The sequence below is a fragment of the Girardinichthys multiradiatus genome, chromosome 7 (assembly GCF_021462225.1).
Source record: "Girardinichthys multiradiatus isolate DD_20200921_A chromosome 7, DD_fGirMul_XY1, whole genome shotgun sequence".
Classification (NCBI taxonomy): Eukaryota; Metazoa; Chordata; class Actinopteri; order Cyprinodontiformes; family Goodeidae; genus Girardinichthys; species Girardinichthys multiradiatus.
Genome location: NC_061800.1, coordinates 11,844,567 through 11,869,001, shown reverse-complemented (window position 1 = coordinate 11,869,001; position 24,435 = coordinate 11,844,567). Strand labels below are relative to the sequence as shown.

General features: G+C 40.1%; 1 protein-coding gene across 1 annotated transcript in view; it reads left to right on the top strand.

Annotated features, from left to right (window-relative positions):
- The window catches only part of man1a2 (mannosidase, alpha, class 1A, member 2), a 137,219-nt gene that overhangs the window by 98,744 nt on the left and 14,040 nt on the right, over nt 1–24,435 (top strand). Inside the window, exons 7-12 of the mRNA XM_047369952.1 lie at nt 2,201–2,295; nt 4,776–4,899; nt 6,424–6,517; nt 17,128–17,243; nt 17,431–17,650; nt 20,498–20,670. Coding sequence (XP_047225908.1) covers nt 2,201–2,295; nt 4,776–4,899; nt 6,424–6,517; nt 17,128–17,243; nt 17,431–17,650; nt 20,498–20,670 — 822 coding nt within the window. The remainder of the gene's footprint in view (nt 1–2,200; nt 2,296–4,775; nt 4,900–6,423; nt 6,518–17,127; nt 17,244–17,430; nt 17,651–20,497; nt 20,671–24,435) is intronic.

Genomic DNA, 24,435 nt, shown 5'->3' with positions numbered 1-24,435 from the left:
CTAGCTTTTTTATCCACTGGTGGAACTCAAGATATCCTCTTCCTTTTCCTCCATATTAAAAACAAATGGTGCCTTCTTCATGATCCAATAGAAAAGTAGATCTCTCTGTCTAGCTAAGAATATAAACAGTTACCTTTAGCTATGCTGTCATCCCTTAATGACCTCAGAAACATGACCCCTGTCCCTCACATTGTTGTGAAGAAACGTTTGCCCTCTCCGCTTTACAATGTTGCTTTGGTTCATAGAGGTTTGCATGCAGGTGTTTTTGCACAACCCTTTGGGTCTCACCAGAACATTTTAATCATTGCTGAGGTCTTAACTTTGACCGGGCCATTACAACGTCCTGATTCCTGTGTTGTTGTTTTTTTGTCGTTCTGTTTTAGCTTTATGCTGTGTTTGCTTTTTTAAAATGGTATAGAGATCAGTTTAGGGCCTAATCAATTGCTGCAAGGTAGCCAAGTCCTGAGCCCAAATCTCCACCAGCATGCTTGAAGATTTATGGTGTTTGTGCTGAAATGCTCTTTTTGCTGTTCCACGAACATGCAGTTCTTTATTTATGGTTTATTCCAAGTTTTGCTTTCAAAGTGTAGGCCAGAGCAGTGCCAGAACCCCTGGTATATTTGATTAGCACCATCTGTATGCTTCTTTTAGATGGGGATGCTGCAGCAATGGATGGATGGACTGCATGTATTTATGATGTTTTAATTCCTTGATGGGCTTGATGGCATTAGTGACCTACAGAAGCCCAGCCTACCTCTGCTTAAGTCCTGGGCTGAAAATACTCGAAGCTTCAGTTCTTTGGGTTTCTTTTAACAATCTGTAGTGGAAAAAACTATTCTAAAAACCACTCACCTTGTGCTCAGCTAATACCACAATGCAGCAACATTTCTATTGCAAAACTGTCACTGGAGACAGTGTGATCTGAATGGCTAAATATGTAATGTTGTGCTTCTGTATTTAAACAAGTTATTTTTAAACCAACCAGAATGTTAGCATTATAATGTAATCCAAAGCTTGGAGGTGGGTGGTTCTACTATCAAATCATATTTGAAAAGCTATCAACCAAAAACCCCTAATGCTGTTTGTACTACAGCAGACATCTGGATGAATTTTAGTCCTCTTTTTAATATCCCAATGACTGCTGAAGTATTCTGCGAACACCAGATTGTGCTGTTGCCCCATCTTACTTTGTGGGAAAAGCAGGAAGTTTCCATATTCAGGCTCTCCTCAGCCCTGAGAAAATCATGTTGATGACTCGGCGTCCAACTGCAACTCATCCTGACTGCTGTTTATTTCAAGCAGCTATTATGTGAATTTTCCACAAAACTGGCTTCAAAATGTTGAAATGAACTTTAAACAAAGTGCATTTTTTTTATCTTGGGGGTATTGTAATGTATTCCACATGAATGCAGTATTTACTTTGAAATGAAAGTGAAGATGAAGATAGAGATGCAACAATCAATCAAAGAGATCGGAACCAGCCAATTTTTCCCATAATCGACTCTGATCAGTGAACAGCAGATCAATTACTGAAAAGTCAATTGTTTTTCCTTATCAGATGCATCAGACCTAAAAACCCACCATTCTCAGTCTATAAACACATCAACCAACAGTATTTTAATGTGATTTATTAAAGAACAAGGAAAAAAAGGGACAAATCTGTATTAAAAGCCTGATTAGTGCATCACAAGATGACAGACGCAGTTTCCTTTCTGTGTGTCTAAGTAGTGAGAAGATAATACAAATGTTTTAGATACATGAGATAACACGTGATTGACAAGCTGAGACAATAGCTGCAGCGGGTTTGTAGTCTTCCTCTGAGATATGAGTAAGAGGGTCATGTTAGCTTAAAAGGTAGCCCATGTCCACTTCTGTGAATCTGTACTACTTATGACAATATAAATCTAAATATGACAGGAACTTTATCTTGCTTTGCTCAGTCACTATAGTCTGGCCTTAAAGCTTTTCATATAAGCACATTTTCTGAAACCTCTTATTTTCCCGCAGCACTAGTTAAACTCCTTATATATTCTAGGATTCATGTTTTTATGTAATAACCCTAATTTAGCAAACTTATGTTTTTGGCCTTTTGAGGTTTATGAAGGAATTATCGCCCAGAACAAATGTTTAGACTGAAAAAATATTCTAACAAACAGTAACCGTCCATGTATCTTCCTCCCACCTCTCTCTGTTTCTCCAGGTGTTCAAAGTTAAGGCAGTCCAGCTGGCTGAGAAGCTCATTCCTGCCTTTAACACTCCAACTGGGATCCCCTGGGCCATGGTCAACCTTAAAAGGTTAGCAACACCAGCAGTAAACCATCACTGATCCTCAAATGAAAGTATATTATAGCTAAATAATATGAGTACGTTATTCAGTCCCTTGGGTCAAAGAAAGTTAATTATTTTAGTTATTACTTCAATAACCTAGATGTATGCAAGAATCAGAAAACTCCAGAATTGTAAGGGATGCTTACTTACTTATTACCATCACAATAACGTGGCTTTAAATTTGAGGTGTTCATATCCAAGTGTTAAGCTGACATTATCCTGTTCCATTAACACACGGTCAGACTAAAACATTCTCCCAGTCTGAATAAACACAACTGCCTGTTGAAAGTGCAGCAACTTCAAGGCTGTGCTTTAAAAAAAGCATGTTACTTCAGACATCTCGTTCCTCTGAGGTCGGCTCCTTTCAAGGCTGGCTGTACAATGCCACTGTTACTGTTGATGTTGTTTCACCCAATAAGCCCATTATTAGGGTGTGGCAGAGTTTACAGTAGCCGTTGTAATAGTTCAAACAAGCAAACACGAAAACCATCAAATATTCCTGATTGACACAAAGTGTGTAATAATCAATCTTGTTGCCTGTCTTTACCAGGTTATAACTTAAGTTCGATCTAACCTTAATTGTACAAAAGTTCAACAGATTCCATAGTTCCCATGAACAACAAGCGACCCAGGATGGAAAGGTTGTGTGTGGTTATAGCACATGGATCTCAATAGCTTGTAGTAGCTGCAGGAGGAATATTGGCCCCCTCTTTTCTTTTTCTTTTTTTTTTTCTTTTTGTGGCACAGGAGGCCTTTATTTCAAAGTGGGCAGTCTTGAAATGGGGTGGAGAGATGGGGAAGACATGCAGGGAAAGGTCTCGCCGGGTCAGGACTCGAACTTGGGTCATCTCATAGAGGACTGCATGGGTCACGTGCCCTCCTGATACGCCTCTCTTCTTTAAGACATTTCTTTACTCTTTTGATTTTTCTTTTTCATGCGCAGCTTTCTTAAGATTCCATCACAGCTCTTCAATCAGGCCGAGGTCTTGACTTTGCCTGAACCATTGTGTTGCAGATTTGCTGCACATTTAACTGGCTGCCCAAAAAAGCCCCAGTCATTACACCCCATGCTTCACAGTTAGTAGCAGGTTTTCTTGCCTATATGCGGAATGGAAATCAAAGCCACTCGCACCTTATTTATTGTTAAAATAAAGGTCTGAGATTTGTTAAACTAATGCGTGCCTTGACTCAAATCAACATCTGATATGTTGTTTGCTATTATGCGTAGAGGTCTGCAAACAACCATAATGTCCAATTATTCTGGCACAGTTCTAAAAGCTTCAGCATATCCACGCTCCACCCACACAGGCATTTTCACTTACTTTGCCTGATTAGACCTCTTCAGCGGGCTGCGTGGATAACTGCAAACTGTACTTAAAGGGCAGAACAATGTTTGTTAATTCCACAACTCCTGCACACAAATTCTGACCTCAAACAATTGGTTTTTAATACCAGAGAGTGCCTTTGTGACCTTGAAGAGGCTGCAGAAACATGTAGAATTGTATTTTGTGAAACCTCGGATCACTGGTTCTGCTCCACTCACTTCTTTATGCTGCTTCTGTTCCTTTTTCATTCCTATTAATCCTCTAGGGCAGAAATATATGCATCTATGTGATTGTTCTCCTTCATTTCTACCCAACTTCGATGTGTAATAACTTTACATCACTTCACATTTGCCATCACATCAGGCTGTGACATTAAACAGTGCTTCAGAGAGCTAATGGCTGCTTTGTTGCCAGGAACCAAGCTTCTGAGGTGTTAAGAAGTTCAATAAAGGGATTTGTTTTTCTCAAACTAATTCTCAGTCAACACATTATAGGACTTGGAGGTACATGTTAAAATAACGTATTAGAAATGTTACTAGAAAGGACGCCCTTATATCAGATGCTTACAAACACTTAACAAACAGCAGTGTTTCACTGTTTATGGACCAATTCTGCCACTTCTAAACCAGAAAATAAAATGTGTTGCACAGATGATAAAACATCTATTAGTGGAACAGATTTTCAGGTATGGTTACAAGTGTTTGGAGACACGTTCGATGAAGAAGAAATACTTGAGTTTGACAGGATATCTGAGTTCTTTGGAGACACGCAGTAGATCTCAGAAGTGTACAAAGTCCTGTTAAAAAAGTCTGGACATCACGATAAATCTTAAAAAAAAAAAAACCTTTCACTGTTGGTGTGACATATTCTGTACAGTTCAATTAAAAAACAAACCGTTGAGGGCGTGGCGCCTGGTTTAGGGGTAGAGCGTGCGCACCATATACAGCTGCTATGAGTCCAGAGTTGGACTCTGACCCTGGAACATTTGCTGCATGTAATCCACCCTTCTCTCTCTCCTCCTGATGAAGACATTGTTTGGGGTATATAATTGGATTCACTGTGAATCCAACAAAATAATTGTATGAGTTTGAAGCCTTAAAATTTTTCTGCTTTCCTCTCCAGCGGCGTTGGTCGGAACTGGGGTTGGGCCTCGGCTGGCAGCAGCATCCTGGCTGAGTTTGGGACCCTTCACATGGAGTTTGTGCATCTCACCTACCTGACAGGAAACCCTGTTTATTACCAGAAGGTAGCACTGTTCAGTAATATACACCTGTTGTACTCCATGCATTCACTGCATTGTTGTTGAGCTAACAGTGAAAGCCAAATTGTTTTAGCCTAATAGGCGAGGAGAAAAGACCAGTTCAGTCAGGGTTGTAGGGCATAATTGTGGAAGGGAGCCCTAGTGTATGGCTGGAATGGTTGACTCTGGAAATAATTCCTGGTGGCAATACTCTACATCAGTGACAAGTCCACGCGTTACCCCTTCTACTTAGTTACAGCATTTATGAGCCTGTTTGCTGTGGAAGCCAAACTTGGGCTGGTATTCAGACCCCAGAGCGTGCTCACACACGACTGACATGGTTTCATGTCAGTAAGTTTCCCCTACTGCCAACACGAGAATTTACCATAACCTGTGTGTTAGATTCAACCATCACAATCAATATGAATGCTCTTGTTGGCTCTTTACGGATGTTGGATGTGTATTATGGAGCACTGAGATTCATTGGAATTGGAAACCTCTCATCCATCATTGCACTGTTTACTCTTTGGTTAGCTGGTCTTCACTGTCCACTTGCACACTGTTGCATTGGTATATTCTCTTTTATAAATCAAGAACAGGCTTCTACCAGCTTATCTAATGTTCTTTATGTCAGGTAAACAGGGTAACTACAGCCTCTGCTCACAGGCTTTTATAACATTCAGTCTTCCTTCACTATGTACAGGATGTGGGAAAAGACATCTTTCAATGCACCTTCTGCTTGGAAGAAAAACACAGCAGGACCTAAAGCTGTGCAGCTTAACTGAACTGAAGGGTTTTAAACATATTTTAAGGACAAAGGAGAAAGCATCACTGGACGAATGTTCCTGTTCTTAATGTTTTATTGTTACGGTTTTTGTTTTCATTTCTATGTTTTCAGTTTGTTGGTTATATGAATTGTAAAGACCATAGTATGTCCTGTACATTAAAAAATTGTCGCTCTTGAAAATGAGACCTCGTATTTCAATGAGATTTACCTGGATACATAAAGGTGAAATAAAAACAGTAAATAAAAATCACATTAACTTTGATGGGTGGCCACCGATGTCAAAGGACCCTGCAAGAGTGCCTTTCACCGCCTCAGAAACATTGCAGGACCCCTTTACTAACTTTTCTTGATGGCGAGGAGCTTGTCCACATCTTGGTCTCCTTTATGCTGCAATGCACCTCTTATCAGAATCCCAAGCAAAAGCATTTAAAAGCTGCTGTACATCCAGAAGGAATGCTTCTAGGATCTTGATGAAAGTGCGGAAACACACCACCACCATTCTCTGCTAATTACACAGTCTCCCTGCTTCTTTGCCGGATCTCCTCACCTTCCAATCCATCAGTGGCAGTGCTCCTCCATTACTGAGAGAGCTCCCCAATAAGTTGTCAATTATCCCCATCAGTTCAGTTTATTTCCACCTCTGTCTATGGGCAAACCTTTTTTCAGTCAGTGACTACATTACATTTAGTATTTTTGTCTGTATTTTGGTACAGTTTAAAACTCTGTTTACTTGTTTGTTTCAGGTGATGCACATCCGGAAGTTGCTAGCTAAGATGGACCGACCCAATGGGCTTTACCCAAACTATTTAAACCCTCGCACAGGCCGCTGGGGCCAACGTAAGTGCATGATGAAAACGTTTCTAGTCTTGGTGTAAATTTAATTTTCAGGAATAAATCATTACATTTGTGTATCACTGATGTCCAACCAACCAGTTGGGAGATTTGTGATCATGTTCTTGTGAGCTTTAAAGGATGCTTCACTCAGATGTGCTATTACCACAGAAAACAGAGATTACCACAACGGAAAAAGAGACAAAAGTACAATGGATCTTCATTAATGAGAACAAATTGAATCAAGCAGTAGACTGAAGATGGGGAGTTTTGCATTGTCGCTAGATGGATTACATTTGGCAGTTTGCCCAGAGAAATGTTCAGCTCTCAGAGAGAAGCTATTTATAAAGTGACAGAGATTTTCCTCTGAAACCTTTCATTTCTAGCTAAGGCGGTTTAAAGGCTTACATTATACAAATTTTTTATTCTGCTCTTGCTAAAAACTATACTGAGTAAACACCGATTTATTTTTTATTTTCTATATTTCTTTTGAAAGACAAGTTCATATAATTTCCTTCAGATACATGTAGGGGTTATTTTGACAAGAGTCATGTTAAGTGGAGACAAGGAATGGTATATTTGCTTCCTGTTGTAAGGCTTTGTCTTGGATAAAATAGAGTAAGTAAATATTTTTTTTAAATTTAATCCAAGAAAAAAAGGTATAGTAGCTATCGTAGTACCTCATGAAGGCTGTTGTTAGCTAACATATCAAGTTAGCATATTAGCATATATGTTAAATATCGCATACTGTAAGGCCTACTAGTGTTATGATGGCTAATGCTAGCTATTGTCAGTTAATGTTAAATACATAACAAACAGAATGGTGGAAAAGTAAGTTATTTATATATATACAGGTCCTTCTCAAAATATTAGCATATTGTGATGAAGTTCATTATTTTCCATAATGTCATGATGAAAATTTAACATTCATATATGTTAGATTCATTGCACACTAACTGAAATATTTCAGGTCTTTTATTGTCTTAATATGGATGATTTTGGCATACAGCTCATGAAAACCCAAAATTCCTATCTCACAAAATTAGCATATTTCATCCGACCAATAAAAGAAAAGTGTTTTTAATACAAAAAACGTCAACCTTCAAATAATCATGTACAGTTATGCACTCAATACTTGGTCGGGAATCCTTTTGCAGAAATGACTGCTTCAATGCGGCGTGGCATGGAGGCAATCAGCCTGTGGCACTGCTGAGGTCTTATGGAGGCCCAGGATGCTTCGATAGCGGCCTTTAGCTCATCCAGAGTGTTGGGTCTTGAGTCTCTCAACGTTCTCTTCACAATATCCCACAGATTCTCTATGGGGTTCAGGTCAGGAGAGTTGGCAGGCCAATTGAGCACAGTGATACCATGGTCAGTAAACCATTTACCAGTGGTTTTGGCACTGTGAGCAGGTGCCAGGTCGTGCTGAAAAATGAAATCTTCATCTCCATAAAGCTTTTCAGCAGATGGAAGCATGAAGTGCTCCAAAATCTCCTGATAGCTAGCTGCATTGACCCTGCCCTTGATAAAACACAGTGGACCAACACCAGCAGCTGACACGGCACCCCAGACCATCACTGACTGTGGGTACTTGACACTGGACTTCTGGCATTTTGACATTTCCTTCTCCCCAGTCTTCCTCCAGACTCTGGCAGCTTGATTTCCGAATGACATGCAGAATTTGCTATCATCCGAAAAAAGTACTTTGGACCACTGAGCAACAGTCCAGTGCTGCTTCTCGGTAGCCCAGGTCTGGGGAATGCGGCACCTGTAGCCCATTTCCTGCACACGCCTGTGCACTGTGGCTCTGGATGTTTCTACTCCAGACTCAGTCCACTGCTTCCGCAGGTCCCCCAAGGTCTGGAATCGGCCCTTCTCCACAATCTTCCTCAGGGTCCGGTCACCTCTTCTCGTTGTGCAGCGTTTTCTGCCACACTTTTTCCTTCCCACAGACTTCCCACTGAGGTGCCTTGATACAGCACTCTGGGAACAGCCTATTTGTTCAGAAATTTATTTCTGTGTCTTACCCTCTTGCTTGAGGGTGTCAATAGTGGCCTTCTGGACAGCAGTCAGGTCAGCAGTCTTACCCATGATTGGGGTTTTGAGTGATGAACCAGGCTGGGAGTTTTAAAGGCCCCAGGAATCTTTTGCAGGTGTTTAGAGTTAACTCGTTGATTCAGATGATTAGGTTCATAGCTCGTTTAGAGACCCTTTTAATTATATGCTAATTTTGTGAGATAGGAATTTTGGGTTTTCATGAGCTGTATGCCAAAATCATCCGTATTAAGACAATAAAAGACCTGAAATATTTCAGTTAGTGTGCAATGAATCTAAAATATATGAATGTTAAATTTTCATCATGACATTATGGAAAATAATGAACTTTATCACAATATGCTAATATTTTGAGAAGGACCTGTGTATATATATATATATATATATATATATATATATATATATATATATATATATATATATATATATATATATAAATATGATATGTTTTTGTTCTTTATTTAGTATACTGTCTCGACAATTAAACTATGACTCAGTAAAGCATCTGCCTGTGATTAAAAACACTATCAGTCAAATGTTTGGACACACTTTCTCATTCAATTGAATAAGAAAGTGTGTCCAAGCATTTGACTGGTAGTGTACAGTATCTCAGAAAAGTGAGTACACCCCTCACAATTTTGTAAATAGTTTATTGCATCTTTTAATGGGACAACACCAAAGATATGACACATTGTAGTCAGTGTCCAGCTTGTATAATAGTGTAAATGTGCTGTTCCCTCAAAATAACTCGACACAGCCATTAGTGTCTAAACCACTGGCAACAAAGTGAGCAGTACCTCAAGAGAAAATGTCCAAATTGTGCCCAATTAGCCATTTTCGTTCCCTGGTGCCATGTGACCCGTTACTGTTACAGGGTCTCAAGTGTGAATGGGGAGCAGGTGTGTTATATTTGGTGTTATTGCTCTCACACTCTCTCATACTGGTCACTGGAAGTTCAACATGGGACCTCATGGCAAAGAAATCTCTGAGGATATAAAATAAGAATTACTGCTCTACATAAAGATGGCCGAGGCTATAAGAAGATTGCCAAGACCCTGAAACTGAGCTGCAGCACGGTGGCCAAGACCAGACAGTGGTTTAACAGGACAGGTTCCAGTCAGAACAGGCCTCACCATGGTGGACCAAAGAAGCTGAGTGCACATGTTCAGCATCATATCCAGAGGTTGTCTTTTGACAATAGACGTATAAATGCTGCCAGCATTGCTGGAGGGATTAAAGGGGTGGGGGGTCAGACCATACGCGGCACACTGCATCAAACTAGTCTTCATGGCTGCTGTCTAAAAATGATACACAAGAAAGCCTGCAAACAGTTTGCTGACGACCAGTAGACTGAGGACATGGATTACTGGAGCATATCCTGTGGTCTGATGAGACCAAGAAAAACTTATTTGGTTCATATGGTGTGAAGTGTGTGTGGCGGCAACCAGGTGAAGACAAGTGTGTCTTGTCTGCAGTCAAACATGGTGGGATTGTCAATGTTTGGGGCTGCATGAGTGTTGCTGACTGTGAGGAGCTACAGTTCATTGAGGGAACCATGAATGTCAACATATAATCTGACCTGCTGATGCAGAGCATGATCCCTTTGGATCCCCCTTTGGAAACCGGGCCCCTTTGGAAACTGGGCCGCAGGGCAGTATTCCAACACAACGACCCCAAACTGACCTCCGAGACAACCTCTGCCTTGCTAAAGAAATTGAGGGCTAAGGTGCTGGACTGGCCATATCTCCGGTGTTGTCACATGAAAAGATATAATAAACTATTTACAAAAATGGGAGGGGTGTACTTACTTTTGTGAGATATCCTCCAATCTGCATATTAGAGAATAGTTTTCATGTGTGCTCGGGCTAGTTCTGACTTTCTGGAAGGAAAGTTCATGAAATTTTACTTACCTGGAGGATTCTCACAGTTTTCCCAAATGTTTATAAAAAATACTGCAAATTCAGCGTTCACATGGATGCAGTAAATACTTCTTATTTCACAGCATTGAGAAATGTATCTAGTTTTGTGACACTAGTGTGAAAATAATTATTTTGGTTCGTGTGCCTGCATTCAATGTATTTATTTAAATAAAGCATTGATGGGCGGATTTTACTAACTCAGAGTTGATTCCACATTTAGTGAGAGGAAATAAAAAGATGAAATCTGTTCAAAATAAAAGGCATCTGTATGTATGTGTAGGCAATAAGTTGCCATGGCAAGTGTGCTATATTAAACATATTGTATTTCACAGAACTTCCAAGTTAATTGAAAATGGATAATAAATATCTCCCTTCAGAATAAAACCATCTTTTGTTTTACCTTTGAACAAAAATTGTTTGCACTCATGGATGTGTACAAATGGAGGAGCTCATTAATGGATGGATCGGTGGAATGGCATTTGGACTGATGTGCTTATAGGTGCACACTTTGAGCCAAAAGCTTAGGAAAATAAATGGATGGAAGATGGAAGGAGGGCAGATTGATTGATTGATGGACAGATGAATGAGTACATTAATGGATTGGAAGTTGGCTGGCAAGCTGCGTGAAAAGGCAGTTGCTAGTGGATGGTTTGTATGTGTGTGTCAGGAAGTGACATTAGTGTTCTCTGCACATTTAACGCATGCATGTCTAATAATCAAAGCAGTGTACTTATCTTCACTTCAATCAGTTTAATTGACTGAAAGCAGCATGATCATTTCTAAAGGTCCTTTTAATTGGAGATAGATTTTTGAAAAATATCAAATAATTCATTCTAATTTAGCTGATCAGTAATCATGCTCCATCAAACGACCACACTTTTCCCAGAAGGATATTGTAAGTGGGTGCATGTAGCCAGATGGTGCTTTGCAGAGCCTGCAAAACAGAAATCAAAGCTTTTTTATTATTTCTCTTGAAAATACAGCCTTAACTGAGGCGAACGGAGAACTGGAGATTAGCCCTTAGCTTGAGACACCATCAGTGGAGCACTTTGCTTGTTAAACACAGTTTTAATCTTTAAAACATCAGCTAACAACATTGAGTTATTTTGATTGTAATAAACATTACTAGATTTAAAATGGTGTGAAATGCTTCTTTGTTCTAGCTCAAGTGTTAACACCATCATCCCCAGAGACTAATATAGACGTTCCCCTGCTTGGCCTGAATACGGGCTTTCATCTCTTGATCCTGAACATGACTGAGAGGCCACACTCAGTTTTAAACGGAAGGAAACTTCTGCAATGTCATCCCAGGGTGGACTGGGTCCCCTCAAGGCTGTGTGCTCAGCCCGTTGCTGTTCACATTGCAAGCAAACAACTGTGCATCCGCACGAGGTAGATCTAATCATTAAATTTATGGGCAAAATGATGTAGATGATCATGGACTTCCAGTGGTCACAACTTGGGGAGGCACATTTCAGCATCAGGGACCATTCAGTAGAGTGGATAGCATTAAATTGTTTGGACTGCAGATCTCTGATGACCACATCTTGTTGAAGAACAGCACTGGGCTCACAAAATGGGCCCTGCAGACACTTACCTTTCTTTTGAAAGTAATACAAACACGTAGTTCAGTGTGTTGATGCACCTGCATCTCAGTAGTACTCCAGCTGTTATATTGCAGACAACAGTGCCCTATAGAAGATATTGAGGGGACATTGGAGTGTCTCTACATTACGTCCAGGATCCATTTCAGAGCTGCTTCAGGAACGGGGCTCTGAACATTGTCCCAAAGGCCTCACAACCTCTCAATGAACTATTAACACCTACACAGCCTTCTGTCTCAAGCTGTTAAAATGCCAAACTCCTGTTGCCATTATCCACTTTATAATATTGCAGTTTTCTAGTTAAAATAATCGGTTTTGTGTTGTTCTTTTGGATTTTCCCTTTTACCTTTCTTCAGATAAAGCCCCAGGGTATGGAACATGTTGTAGGTATGGGGTGTTTGCATATTTGTGAGCACCTGTCAGTTAAACACACTACATGCATTTAAATACATTACAGGACTGTTTAGGTAGTGCTTTTTAGACTGGGGGAATGCAGTGGGCTATCTATTGCTCTAATCAGCACAAAACATCAGTAACATGGAGTCCTCTGTGACCATATTCAAACCATTCTGTCAGACACTTTCTCCCCCATGTTTTCATTTCCCTTTTGGCATAACAATTTGTGCTCTGTGAATCAAGTCATTTTTCAATAATTAACTCCAGCAGTAGGATTTTGGCAAAAACATTTTCTTTGTCTTGTTTGTGGCTTGATGTTTGACCTTTTCCTTTTATTAGATGCTCTCAAATCGTTGCAAAAAAAAGCTGTCCTTCAGTCTCTCAAATCAATATTAATATTAGGGACAGTAGCCTTTGTTTGCAATTACAGAGGTCAAAGGTTTCCTGTAGTTTTTCACCAGGTTTGCACAAATTGCAGCAGGGAGTTTGGCCCATTCCTCCACACAGATCTTCTCCAGATCAGCCAGGTTTCTGAGCTGTCCCTGAGACAAACTGAGTTTCAGCTCCCTCCAAAGATCTTCTATAGGGTTTAGGTCTGGAGACTGGCTAGGCCACTCCAGAACCTTGATATGCTTCTTAAGGAGCCACTCCTTGGTTATCCTGACTGTCTGCTTCGGGTCATTGTCATGTTGGAAGACCCAGCCACGACCCATTTTCAATGCTCTAACTGAGGGAAGGAGGTTGTTCCCCAAAATCTTGCAATACATGGCCCCGGTCATCCTCTCCTTAATACAGTGCAATCGTCTTCTCCCATGTGCAGAAAAACACCCCCAAAGCATGATGCTTCCACCCCCATGCTTCACAGTAGGGAAGGTGTTTTTGGGATGGTCCTAATCATTCTTCGTCCTCCAAACACTGCAAGTGGAATTAAGACCAAAAAGTTCTACTTTGGTCTCATCTGACCACAGAACTTTCTCTCATGACTCCTCTAGATCATCCAAATGGTCATGGACAAACTTAAGACGGGCCTGGACGTGTGCTGATTTAAACAGGAGAACCTTCCATGCCATGCATGACTTTAAACTATGACGTCTTAGTGTATTACCCACAGTAACCTTGGAAACAGTGGTGCCAGCTCTTCAGGTCATTGACCAGCTCCTCCCTGTAGTACTGGGCTGATTCCTCACCTTTCTTAGGATCATTGATACGCCACGAGGTGAGATCTTGCATGGAGCCCCAGTCCAAGGGAGATTGACAGTCATGTTCAGCTTCTTCCATTTTCTAATAATTGCTCCAACAGTTGATCTTTTTTCACCAAGCTGCTTGGTAATTGCTCCGTAGCCCTTTCCAGCCTTGTGGGGGTCTACAATTTTGTCTCTGGTGTCTTTGGACAGCTCTTTGGTCTTAGCCATGTTAGTAGTTAGAGTCTAACTGATTGTGTGGCGTGGACAGGTGTCTTTATGCAGCTATCGACCTCAAACAGGTGCTTCTAATTTAGAATAATAAGTGGAGTGGAGTTGGACTTTTTAGAGGCAGACTAACAGGTCTTTTAGGGCCAGAATTTTTACTGTTTGGCAGGTGTTCAAATACTTATTTGCAGCAGTAACACACAAATAAGTTATTTAAAAAATCATACATTGTGATTTCCAGATTTGTTTTTTAGATTATATGTCTCTCAGTGGACATGCACCTAAGATGAAAATTTCAGACACCTCCATGGTTTCTAAGTTGGAGAACTTGCAAAGTTGCAGGGTGTTCAAATACTTATTTTCCACACATAATGTGCCCTTCTGTCAGTTCCTGTTAGACGCCTCGCTGCAGAGTTCTGGACCAACTGCAGACAAATGACAGCAGATTTGTTAAAAACAAGTAAAAAGAGTGTTAATATTACAAAGAAGAAATACAAGCATGAATAATCATCTCCAGATCAGATTTGCACTCATTGCACTCAATTTAGAAATATTTCTCAAATCATTCAAAAATTTTTTAACCAAATGTCTTGAATGGCTTTCCTGAGAAAATTGACTAGTCAAACAGAACACCAAGGTTTCTAAAGCTGGGCTGAGAGGAGGAGGCCAGGAAACCCAGGTTGTGTTTGGTCCAAGGAACGTTTTGCTCAGGAGCAATGATCAGGGTTTCAGTCTTACAAGAGTTAAACTGAAGGGAGGTTTTAGCTAGCCAGTCCTCAATACAGAAGACACAATTTAGTAAATCAGCTAACTTTTGTAATCCTGAGTCATTGAAGGAGCAGTTGTCAGCATAAAAAAGTGGGCTGATTTACAAATGGAACAAAATTGGCCCTAGGGCTAAGCCCCGAGGAACACCATGCAACAAAGAAGTGGCTTTAGACACTGTTATTTGCAAACATGTCAAATGTCCTCTTGCTCAGATAAGAAAAGCACTTATTCCTAACTCATTATACAGTTGATTTTTGACTGTGTCAGAAGCTAATGACAGATCTAATAAAAACCAATACACTGCAGTGACCAGAGGGTGCAGCCACCAATATGTCATTACAGACTTTTATCAAGGCAGTCGTAGAGTGCGTCTGGTGAAAACCAGACAGAAACCTATGTAGAATATTATTACTTTCTAAGAAAGTAGTCAACTGCCCAGCAACTAACTTCTCCACAACTTTTGCAAGAAAATGCAATTTTGATATTGGCATACAATTGCTTGGCTCAGACGTATCCAGACTGGGCGTTTCCATAATAGGACTTAAAGCTGCTTGTTTGAAAACGCTTGCAACTGACCCAGTTGAAAGAGAAACGTCAATCAGTGTGACGATGTGGGCAAACAATATCAAACACCTTTAAAAACTGTGACCTGTGTACAACATCTAGCTTGCAGGAAAAGGGTTTAATCATTTTTAGTAAAACCAAAACATCCTCCAAGGTGACAGAAGTAAATGAGGACCAGGAGCACACTGTATAGCCAGCGCTATGGATGCCACCAAGAGGTGGTTTTCCACTTTTTCCAATGTCAACCTTTTTCACAAAAAAGTTTCGAAATCTGTCGCAGTCAGTTTACTGGCACCAGCAAAGCTGAGGGTGATACCTTGTTAGTAATGGTATCAAACAAGACTTTTGGATTGTTTTTGTTCATATTCACAAAATTAGAAAAATATGGAGAGCTGGCCTGTTTAATCATTTCATTAAGCATCAAGATCAACACTTTTAAATATAGTTTCTAGTTTTGTAGATTTCCATTAAAGCTCCACCTGACGACATGTTCTCCTAAATGACATAATGTCGTCATTCATCCAAGGCCAAGGGTTTTATGTGGCTTTTACAAGTCTGGGCAAAAGAATCTGTGTCACTGCAACAATCAAAGTAATTGGGCTCAATTGAGTCTGAGAATTTCGCAACAGCAGTTTGGTTGATAATTCGCCTTTGGGAAATCACTTTATGAGGACGACTGTTGAGATTAAAAGACAAATTGAACATACACAGCAGTGGTCAGTGACAACAAAGTCCTCAACACCCAGCAGGTTAATGTTGAGACCAAAGGAGAAAGCAAGGTTTAAAGTATGGCTTTTCTTATGTGTAGGTCCATAAACATGCTGTTTAAAATGAAAAGACTTTGTGAGTGTCAGGAAAGGGTTAGGGGTTAGGTTTGCACTTACACACGGTGTTCACGGACTTTGTTTAGCTTGGAAATTTTGCAGTTCAGCCTTCAACTTAACAGGTAAAAAAAACATTCAGGAAAACAGATGAGTTGCAGCCACTTCCATCTGTTAAAACTGACTTTTAAGGACACATTTGATAAAAGACCAAAGGAAATAAACAGCAGGGCACACTCATCCCTCGGTAGTGTCTTTAAGGTGGGTGGAGACGTTTCTGCTTGACAACAGAAGAATGAATAATTCATTCTTCTCTTTTGTTCTTTGTCTTTGAATATCCCCCCAGCTCCCCAAAGGCATGTTATTCACCTCCAGATAAAGATCTTGATAAGACACAAAGCAACTGCTCAGATATCAAATGTAGCTACCCAGAGCTGAAGAGAGTTTTTATCCACAGTCTGAAAAATAATCTGATTTCACCACAGAGAGTTGGGGAAAGCCTTTTTTACCAATGAAAGGAGAAGATTAGGATATTGGTGAAAAAAAAAGACATTGAGAATGGTCTGAAATGTTCTTCTAACCATAATTTGTATCTGGGATAAACGTCTTCTTTGCTAGTCTGTACTTGTATTTACTGTAAGATGGTTTTCTGGATTTGAAAATAAAAAAAGCACTATCAAAGTTCATCCATTGGGGCATTGGGGGGGGACTTTTTTTTTCTGTTTTCCGGGTGCGGCTTGCTGACATTTCTACACTAAAAGTGTCCCATTTTAACTCTGTGTCCTGCAAATCAGGCCAGCTATTCAAGCTGTGTAAACCTCAATGATTATTACCGGGAACACTGAAATATAAGCAAATCCGGGAGAGGTAGTAAACAAAACAGGAAAATGAGGAAGAATGCTGCCAATATTTTGTGGCTGTAGAGAAGAGAAAACATGGCTTCAGTAGACACCATGCTTTGCCAAGGACATTGAGGCACATTTTAAAACTAAATAATTCATGCTTTTCTTTTTGTTCTCTTATACATTTGTCTTCCTCTGCTCTCTTCTCTTTTTGTTTTTTAAACTAATTTCTCTGCAGATCACACCTCTCTGGGAGGACTAGGGGACAGCTTCTATGAGTACCTGCTGAAGGCATGGCTCATGTCTGACAAAACTGACACAGAAGCACGCAAGACTTATGATGATGCCATCGAGGTACACTTTAGTAATGTGTAGTTTTTGGACTAGCCCAGTCTATGTTCATCTGTTTGTTAAATCTGAATTTGTTCTGGTTAAGTTAATGGATAGTTCAATTATTTTCACATTTTCTCCTAAATCCACAAAAGCCCTAAATCCTCTTGTGGTGTTTGCACATTGATACACACTAACCCGTTGACCCTAGGCCATCGAGCGCCACCTCATCCGCAAATCCAACGGCGGCCTGACGTTCATTGGGGAGTGGAAGAACGGGCACCTGGAGAGGAAGATGGGCCACCTGGCCTGCTTCGCCGGTGGGATGTTTGCGCTGGGTGCTGACGGGTCGCCGGACGACAAGGCAGGTCACTATCTGCAGCTCGGTGCTGAGATCGCTCACACCTGCCACGAATCCTACGACAGGACAGGTGAGAAAGCAAGAGGAGAACTCTATAAATAAAGACTTGCACTGCTGTGTGGCTGTGCTGACACACATTTCAATGAGATTAAGCATTTAGACATTTTAAAGTAAGTAAAAAGCCAATAATTAGGGTCAAAATGATAACTGAAAACAAGTTTAATGAATGACTTAAGCAGCTGACATTTAATTTTATTATACGTCATTTACAAGTCAAATAGATGCAGCAGGTTAGACGAAGTAATCATGGCAGTATTCCTCCTTTTGGTTGGTTCTCTGAACTGAACTGTCTCTGGGCCAAAGCTCCTAAAATTGCTGTGGCTACAGTGCCCTCTACACTGATTGAAGCACATGCAACAAAATTATGCATCCAATATTAGCAGGTTGAGGTCAGCGTCAAGCATATGGTTATAGTGTTTTACAAAAGTATTTATACCCTTAACATTTTGTCATGTTACAACCACAAACTACAATTTATTTTAAGGTGTTTTGTGTAATAGACCAAAGAGGTAATGTATCACTGTGAGGTGAGAGAAATGGATGATGGTTTTCAACATTTTCACAACAAATCTGATGTGTGGCATGCGTTTGTATTCAGTCCCCTTTGCTAAAATACCCTGAGATAAATTCCAGTGTAACCAGTTGACTTCAGAAGTCACATAATTGGTAAACAGAGTCCACGTGGGTGTAATTTTATCTTAGTATAAATGTAGCTGTTCTGTGAAGGGTTGTTAGAAAAGGTTAGGCATCATGAAGACCAAGCAACACAGCAGGAAGATCAAGGAGAAAGTTGTGGAGAAGTTTAAAGCAGGGATGTTATAAAACAATAAGCTATACATATCTTACAGAGGTCTGTACAATTCATTATGATGGAAAATGGAAAGATTATGGCACAACTCCAAACCTACCAAGATATGACTGTCCTCCTAAATGGACAGACTGGGCCAAGAGAACATTAATCAGAAAAGCAGCCCAGAAGTCCATGGTGACCCTTAAGTACCTGCAGATATTCACAGCTCAATTGGGAGAGTCTGTTAACAGGGCAACTATTAGTTGTGCACCTCAAAGATCTGACTTTTATGGAAGAGTGGCAACAAGTGAGCCAGTCTTTAAAAAAGTCATAGGAAGTCCTGTTAGCAGTTTCCCACAAGCCACACAAGTACAGCTCCATTAATTAGAATATCATGATAAGGTTGAATAATTTTTGTTACTTATTCCAGAAAGTAAAACTCATACATTATATAGATCCATTACACTTAAGAATGAAATAGTTCAAGTGTTTATTTCTTGTAATTTTGATGATTATTGCCTATAGGTAATAAAAACACACAATTTGATGTATCAGGAAAATTAGAATCCTGTGTAAAGGTTATAACATATTCATAGAAAGTTGAGTGGAAGGAAAAAAGTATGGTAGGAAAAGGCGCAGCAGCAGGATTAGCCGCAGCGTGGAGAGTATTGTAATGCAATATAAATTCAAGAATTTGGGGGAGCTTCACAAGGACTTGGCTTAGGCTGGAGTCAGTGTATCAAGGGCCACTACATACAGACAAACCCTACATATGAGCTACAAATGTTGCATTCCTCATGTCAAGCTACTCTTGGCCCAGAGACATCATCAGAAGTGTCTCACCTTAGCTAAGGAGTAGAAGAACTGGACTGTTCTCAGTGGTGCAAAATCCTCTTTTCAGATGTAAGTAAAGTTTCCATTTGATTTGAAAATCAAGGTTCAACAGTCTGGAGGAAGAGTGGAAAGGCACTGAATCCATGTGAAGTATACACAGTCAGTGAGGATTTCGGTCACCATGTCATCTGCTAGTGTTTGTCCACTGTGTTTTCTTAAGTTCACAGTCAACGCAGCCAGCTACCAGGACATTTTAGAGCCCTTCCTTCCATCTTCTGTGGTTTGTGGTGGTCAGGTAAAATGTAAAAGATCAAGAGCTATGAATAGTCTTGCAAAGCTCTGTACCTGATGTAATGCATTGCCTGGTGAACAAAAAGTCTCATGGCAAAATATTTTGTGAAACCAAATTTCATAGAACCTGATATGATCTTGAGACATCCTGATGATAACTGGAAGGTTTCTGGGTTTATTTAATTTTGTTGGGGTTTTTTTTTTTTTTGCTTTTTATGGTCACTTCTCTCCTTCATCGAAACATGACTGAGATCAATTTTTGTCAGTAGTCTGATCCTGCATCAGTAATTGCGAGGTTGCTCTGAGACAAGATGAGTGGTTGCCATAGCAACAAATGAAGATGGAGACGAGGTGAGAGAAAAGTGCTCAGGGAATTTTGCTGCAGCAGTCTAAATTTGGGCTCTTAGTTACTGAGCGGTCAGCCTCAGGAACTGTCCACCATGTGCAGGTCACTGTGCTGTAATCCTCTCAGAGACAATGTCACTGCTTAGACTTGGTAATACTCAGCGCACTTCACTGGCTGAATATGTTGGTTGTAAAAAGATAAAGAGGTAGTAAAATCAATGCGGCTGTAAGCTCTTTATTACACGTCTGTACACACATATCAGCAGAGTGTCATTATCACCAGCAACTGAACCGTTAAGGCAAACAAGGAGCAAAAGATAATTTTGATCTTGATTCTCCTCTTTTAACTTATTAATTTGTCCCTTATCTTCCTTTCTTCTTTCATTCTCTCGCCTCCTTTATTTACTCTCCTAACCCAACCCCCTCCATTCATTTCATCTCTCCTTATCTTCTTCGCCTCTTTCAATTGTGAATTCCTTCTGAATTCACCTTATCCTCAAATATTTCTCTCCTTTTTATCATTTCAATCTATTTCCTTCCCCTCCCCCTGTGTTCATCCCCATCCCATATTCCTTTTCTATTTTTGATCCACTCAAGTCCTAAAGCTTGGCCCAGAGGCCTTCAAGTTCGACAGCGGCCTGGAGGCGGTGGCTGTTCGGCAGAATGAGAAGTACTACATCCTGCGACCGGAGGTCATTGAGACCTACTGGTACATGTGGAGGTTCACCCATGACCCCAAATACAGGCAGTGGGGCTGGGAGGCAGCAAAGGTAAAGCAAAACTTTGATATGGATTTTATTGTCCCTTCATGCAGCAGGTAGTTGTTTAATTAATGACTAGCAAGTCACCAAACACTCAATGCTAGTCTTATTGCTTAGAAATGAACCTACAAAGATCATTCAACAGGAGGCTCCTAAAGGTTGCTGCTTTATTTATGTAAGGCGACTGACGCTGTTCCAAACTATTCATACCCTTTGAACTTTTTCACAAGCTACAGTGTATTTTATTATGGATTTCTATGTGATATACCAACACACAGTTGAGCATGATTGTAAAGTGGAAGGAAAATGATGCTTGGTTTTCTCTCAATCTTTTACAAATAAAACATCTGAACACCTAATGGTTACACTAAGATTGATCTCAGGCGGTGGTCAGCATTCAACCTAGACTTCACATATTGAATTGATTTTAAAAAAATCAAATGAATATTTTACCAAGATTACTGTCTCAGTCAATACCTTTTACTGTCCCTAAACTTCAATTTAGGCCTTGAATCAAGAGTACGTCTAGATTTATTTGGGCTGGTATAAGAGACCAAGCGTTTGTTTCATTGAGGATAGAAGAGGGAATCCTGACCTCAGGCAGTATTTTTCCACGGCCCAGATGAGGTTTTTAGACTGTGCTGCTGCCCTCATTACAAATCAAAATGGCCAACGATAGAAACTAAAGCTGAGTCATTTACTATCTGATCTGCATTAGGGGATATTAAAAGGGAAAGTCAAAAAGAGATCAGGAAACAGGCATTGACTTAGACTACTAAGATGTAAGGGAGTTAATTTTTAAGGGATGTGTTGGACTGCTTAGCTGGCCTGTATTTGATATTAAACTTAAGAAATGAGAGAAGGAGGTTTTAAACAGTGGGCGAACAAAGGTATAACAGCGCTATGCACAATAGCACACAGAGGCCAGTTTATCATTAAGAACCCCTGATCCAATTCCTTCCTCTCAACTATTATGCACTAGTGTGTGTTGGTCTCCCACATAAAATCCCAGTAAAACACATTAACATTTGTGGTGGTAACATGAGAGGTATTTTTGCGAGGCACTGTACGTCATAGAAACATGAGATCATACTAGAGTGTACTTACTAGATAGATTTAATAAAATAATATGCTGACCATCCTCTTGGACAAAGAACAACTTTCCAGTTGTAGAAACTGGTCTGCCAGGCAGGTAGTCGGTGATCCTGCTACTTATTGAGCTTTTCACCTGTTTTTCTGCAATTCCCAGCTGTGCAGATCAATCATGTTAAAAGAACCTCCCTAACAGAAGATCATCCAACTCAACATGCTTCCTGCTTTAAATCTGAGCTCAGCAGGTTCTTCTACATTGTGTCCTTTCATATCAAGTTAATTATCATTATTGAATGCCTAAAATCCACATTTAGGAGTGCAGCTATTATTTGTCATTATGAGCTGAAATACACCACGTTTCATAATGGAAGAAATTAATTTAATCAGTAAGCTTCAGGAAAAAGAGCACATCTGAATTGATCGCTTTGTTGAATGCACAAAGAAAGAGCAGACGGATAAACTATAACCATGAATCAGCACCTAGGGTCTCCGGGGCACTTAAATGTTTAATAACGCTCATTGCTTTGTTTTCTTTGTCTTTTTTCAGTTTTTGTTCTATATTTCTTAGCTTTTTCTGATTAGATACCTTTTTAATGTTTGATAGATTAAACTTTGTAATTACTGCACATATCTTTTACTACTTCCATTAAAGAGTTATTTAATCCCAGTTATGTCACATGGCTGTAAGCGCGTCTCAAACGGCTAAATGTTAGTAAAACTGTTAGCTTCCTATATTGTTTGCTCACATTTGAGCCCACCCCTGTGTGACTGGTTGATGTGGTCATTAAGCTGGAGATCATCCTTTTTTTGCTTGTTTTATATGAAGACGTACTGTGAGACAACCTTTACTTCTTCCTCTTTGTTGTGATGAAAGGCTTTATGAAAATAGAACCGAGCTGAAAGCTTTTGACAGAGGAATAAAAAGCTCACCTTCTATATGGGAGTCGACGTATCTCCTCAGTATAAGTCTCATGATTTTCATCTTTTTTCAAACTCTTGACTACTCCTTTCTCCTGCCAGTCTTGTCATTTCGTTTTTTCTTGCTGTTTTTAGAAGCTCTTTGTTTTTCTGAGTGGGAGTATACGGATCTGAGCTAAAGTGCCAAGCAAATGTACTGGCAGGTGTGTTTATTAGCTGCGATTGTGCTGATCCTGAGTGACAATAAAGAGAGTTGGCGCTGACGGCCTCGTCTTTGCATCCGTTACATAGTTGAACTTTATAGGTAAACATTCAGTAATAAATGTTCTTAGTTAATGACAGATTTCTGCAGTTATAGTTCTGTAAGTTCATTTGGACTGTGAAATTTAAGTGGATTTTAGTGGAAATAAATGTTTACTGAAATACATTAATAGACAAGACTTTTCCTATGACCACAGTTTTCTATCTATCCATGTAGTTCCTAACCTACTCAACAGCAGAAGTCAGGTATACTGAATGGAGTATTTTGTCTGTATCATATATTATTATACCATCAGTGGTTCTCCAGCATAAATTTACTTTCCAAATTAGATCATGTCAGTTGTTTTCTGCCCATATGTTTTTCATGCACAAACCCCAGGATATGTTAAACTGTGGTACATCACCTATGATTATGGTTGTCAAAATAATCAGTGTTTAGATATAGTCAATACTAAAGACATAATTATTCAAAGATGCCAGTTTGCATCAAAATTTATATAAACTTTTCACCTTCCCAAGTCGTCGCCCTTCTTCAGACAGTAGCGCTGCAATAACAGAGACCCTCAGCCCTTTCGTTTCCCTGCAGCGGGGTAACCTTAACATACAGGTCCTTCTCAAAATATTAGCATATTGTGATAAAGTTCATTATTTTCCATAATATCATGATGAAAATTTAACATTCATATATTTTAGATTAATTGCACACTAACTGAAATATTTCAGGTCTTTTATTGTCTTAATACGGATGATTTTGGCATACAGCTCATGAAAACCCAAAATTCCTATCTCACAAAATTAGCATATCATTAAAAGGGTCTCTAAACGAGCTATGAACCTAATCATCTGAATCAACGAGTTAACTCTAAACACCTGTAAAAGATTCTTGAGGCCTTTAAAACTCCCAGCCTGGTTCATCACTCAAAACCCCAATCATGGGTAAGACTGCCGACCTGACTGCTGTCCAGAAGGCCACTATTGACACCCTCAAGCAAGAGGGTAAGACACAGAAAGAAATTTCTGAACGAATAGGCTGTTCCCAGAGTGCTGTATCAAGGCACCTCAGTGGGAAGTCTGTGGGAAGGAAAAAGTGTGGCAGAAAATGCTGCACAACGAGAAGAGGTGACCGGACCCTGAGGAAGATTGTGGAGAAGGGCCGATTCCAGACCTTGGGGGACCTGCGGAAGCAGTGGACTGAGTCTGGAGTAGAAACATCCAGAGCCACCGTGCACAGGCGTGTGCAGGAAATGGGCTACAGGTGCCGCATTCCCCAGGTCAAGCCACTTTTGAACCAGAAACAGCGGCAGAAGCGCCTGACCTGGGCTACAGAGAAGCAGCACTGGACTGTTGCTCAGTGGTCCAAAGTACTTTTTTCGGATGAAAGCAAATTCTGCATGTCATTCGGAAATCAAGGTGCCAGAGTCTGGAGGAAGACTGGGGAGAAGGAAATGCCAAAATGCCAGAAGTCCAGTGTCAAGTACCCACAGTCAGTGATGGTCTGGGGTG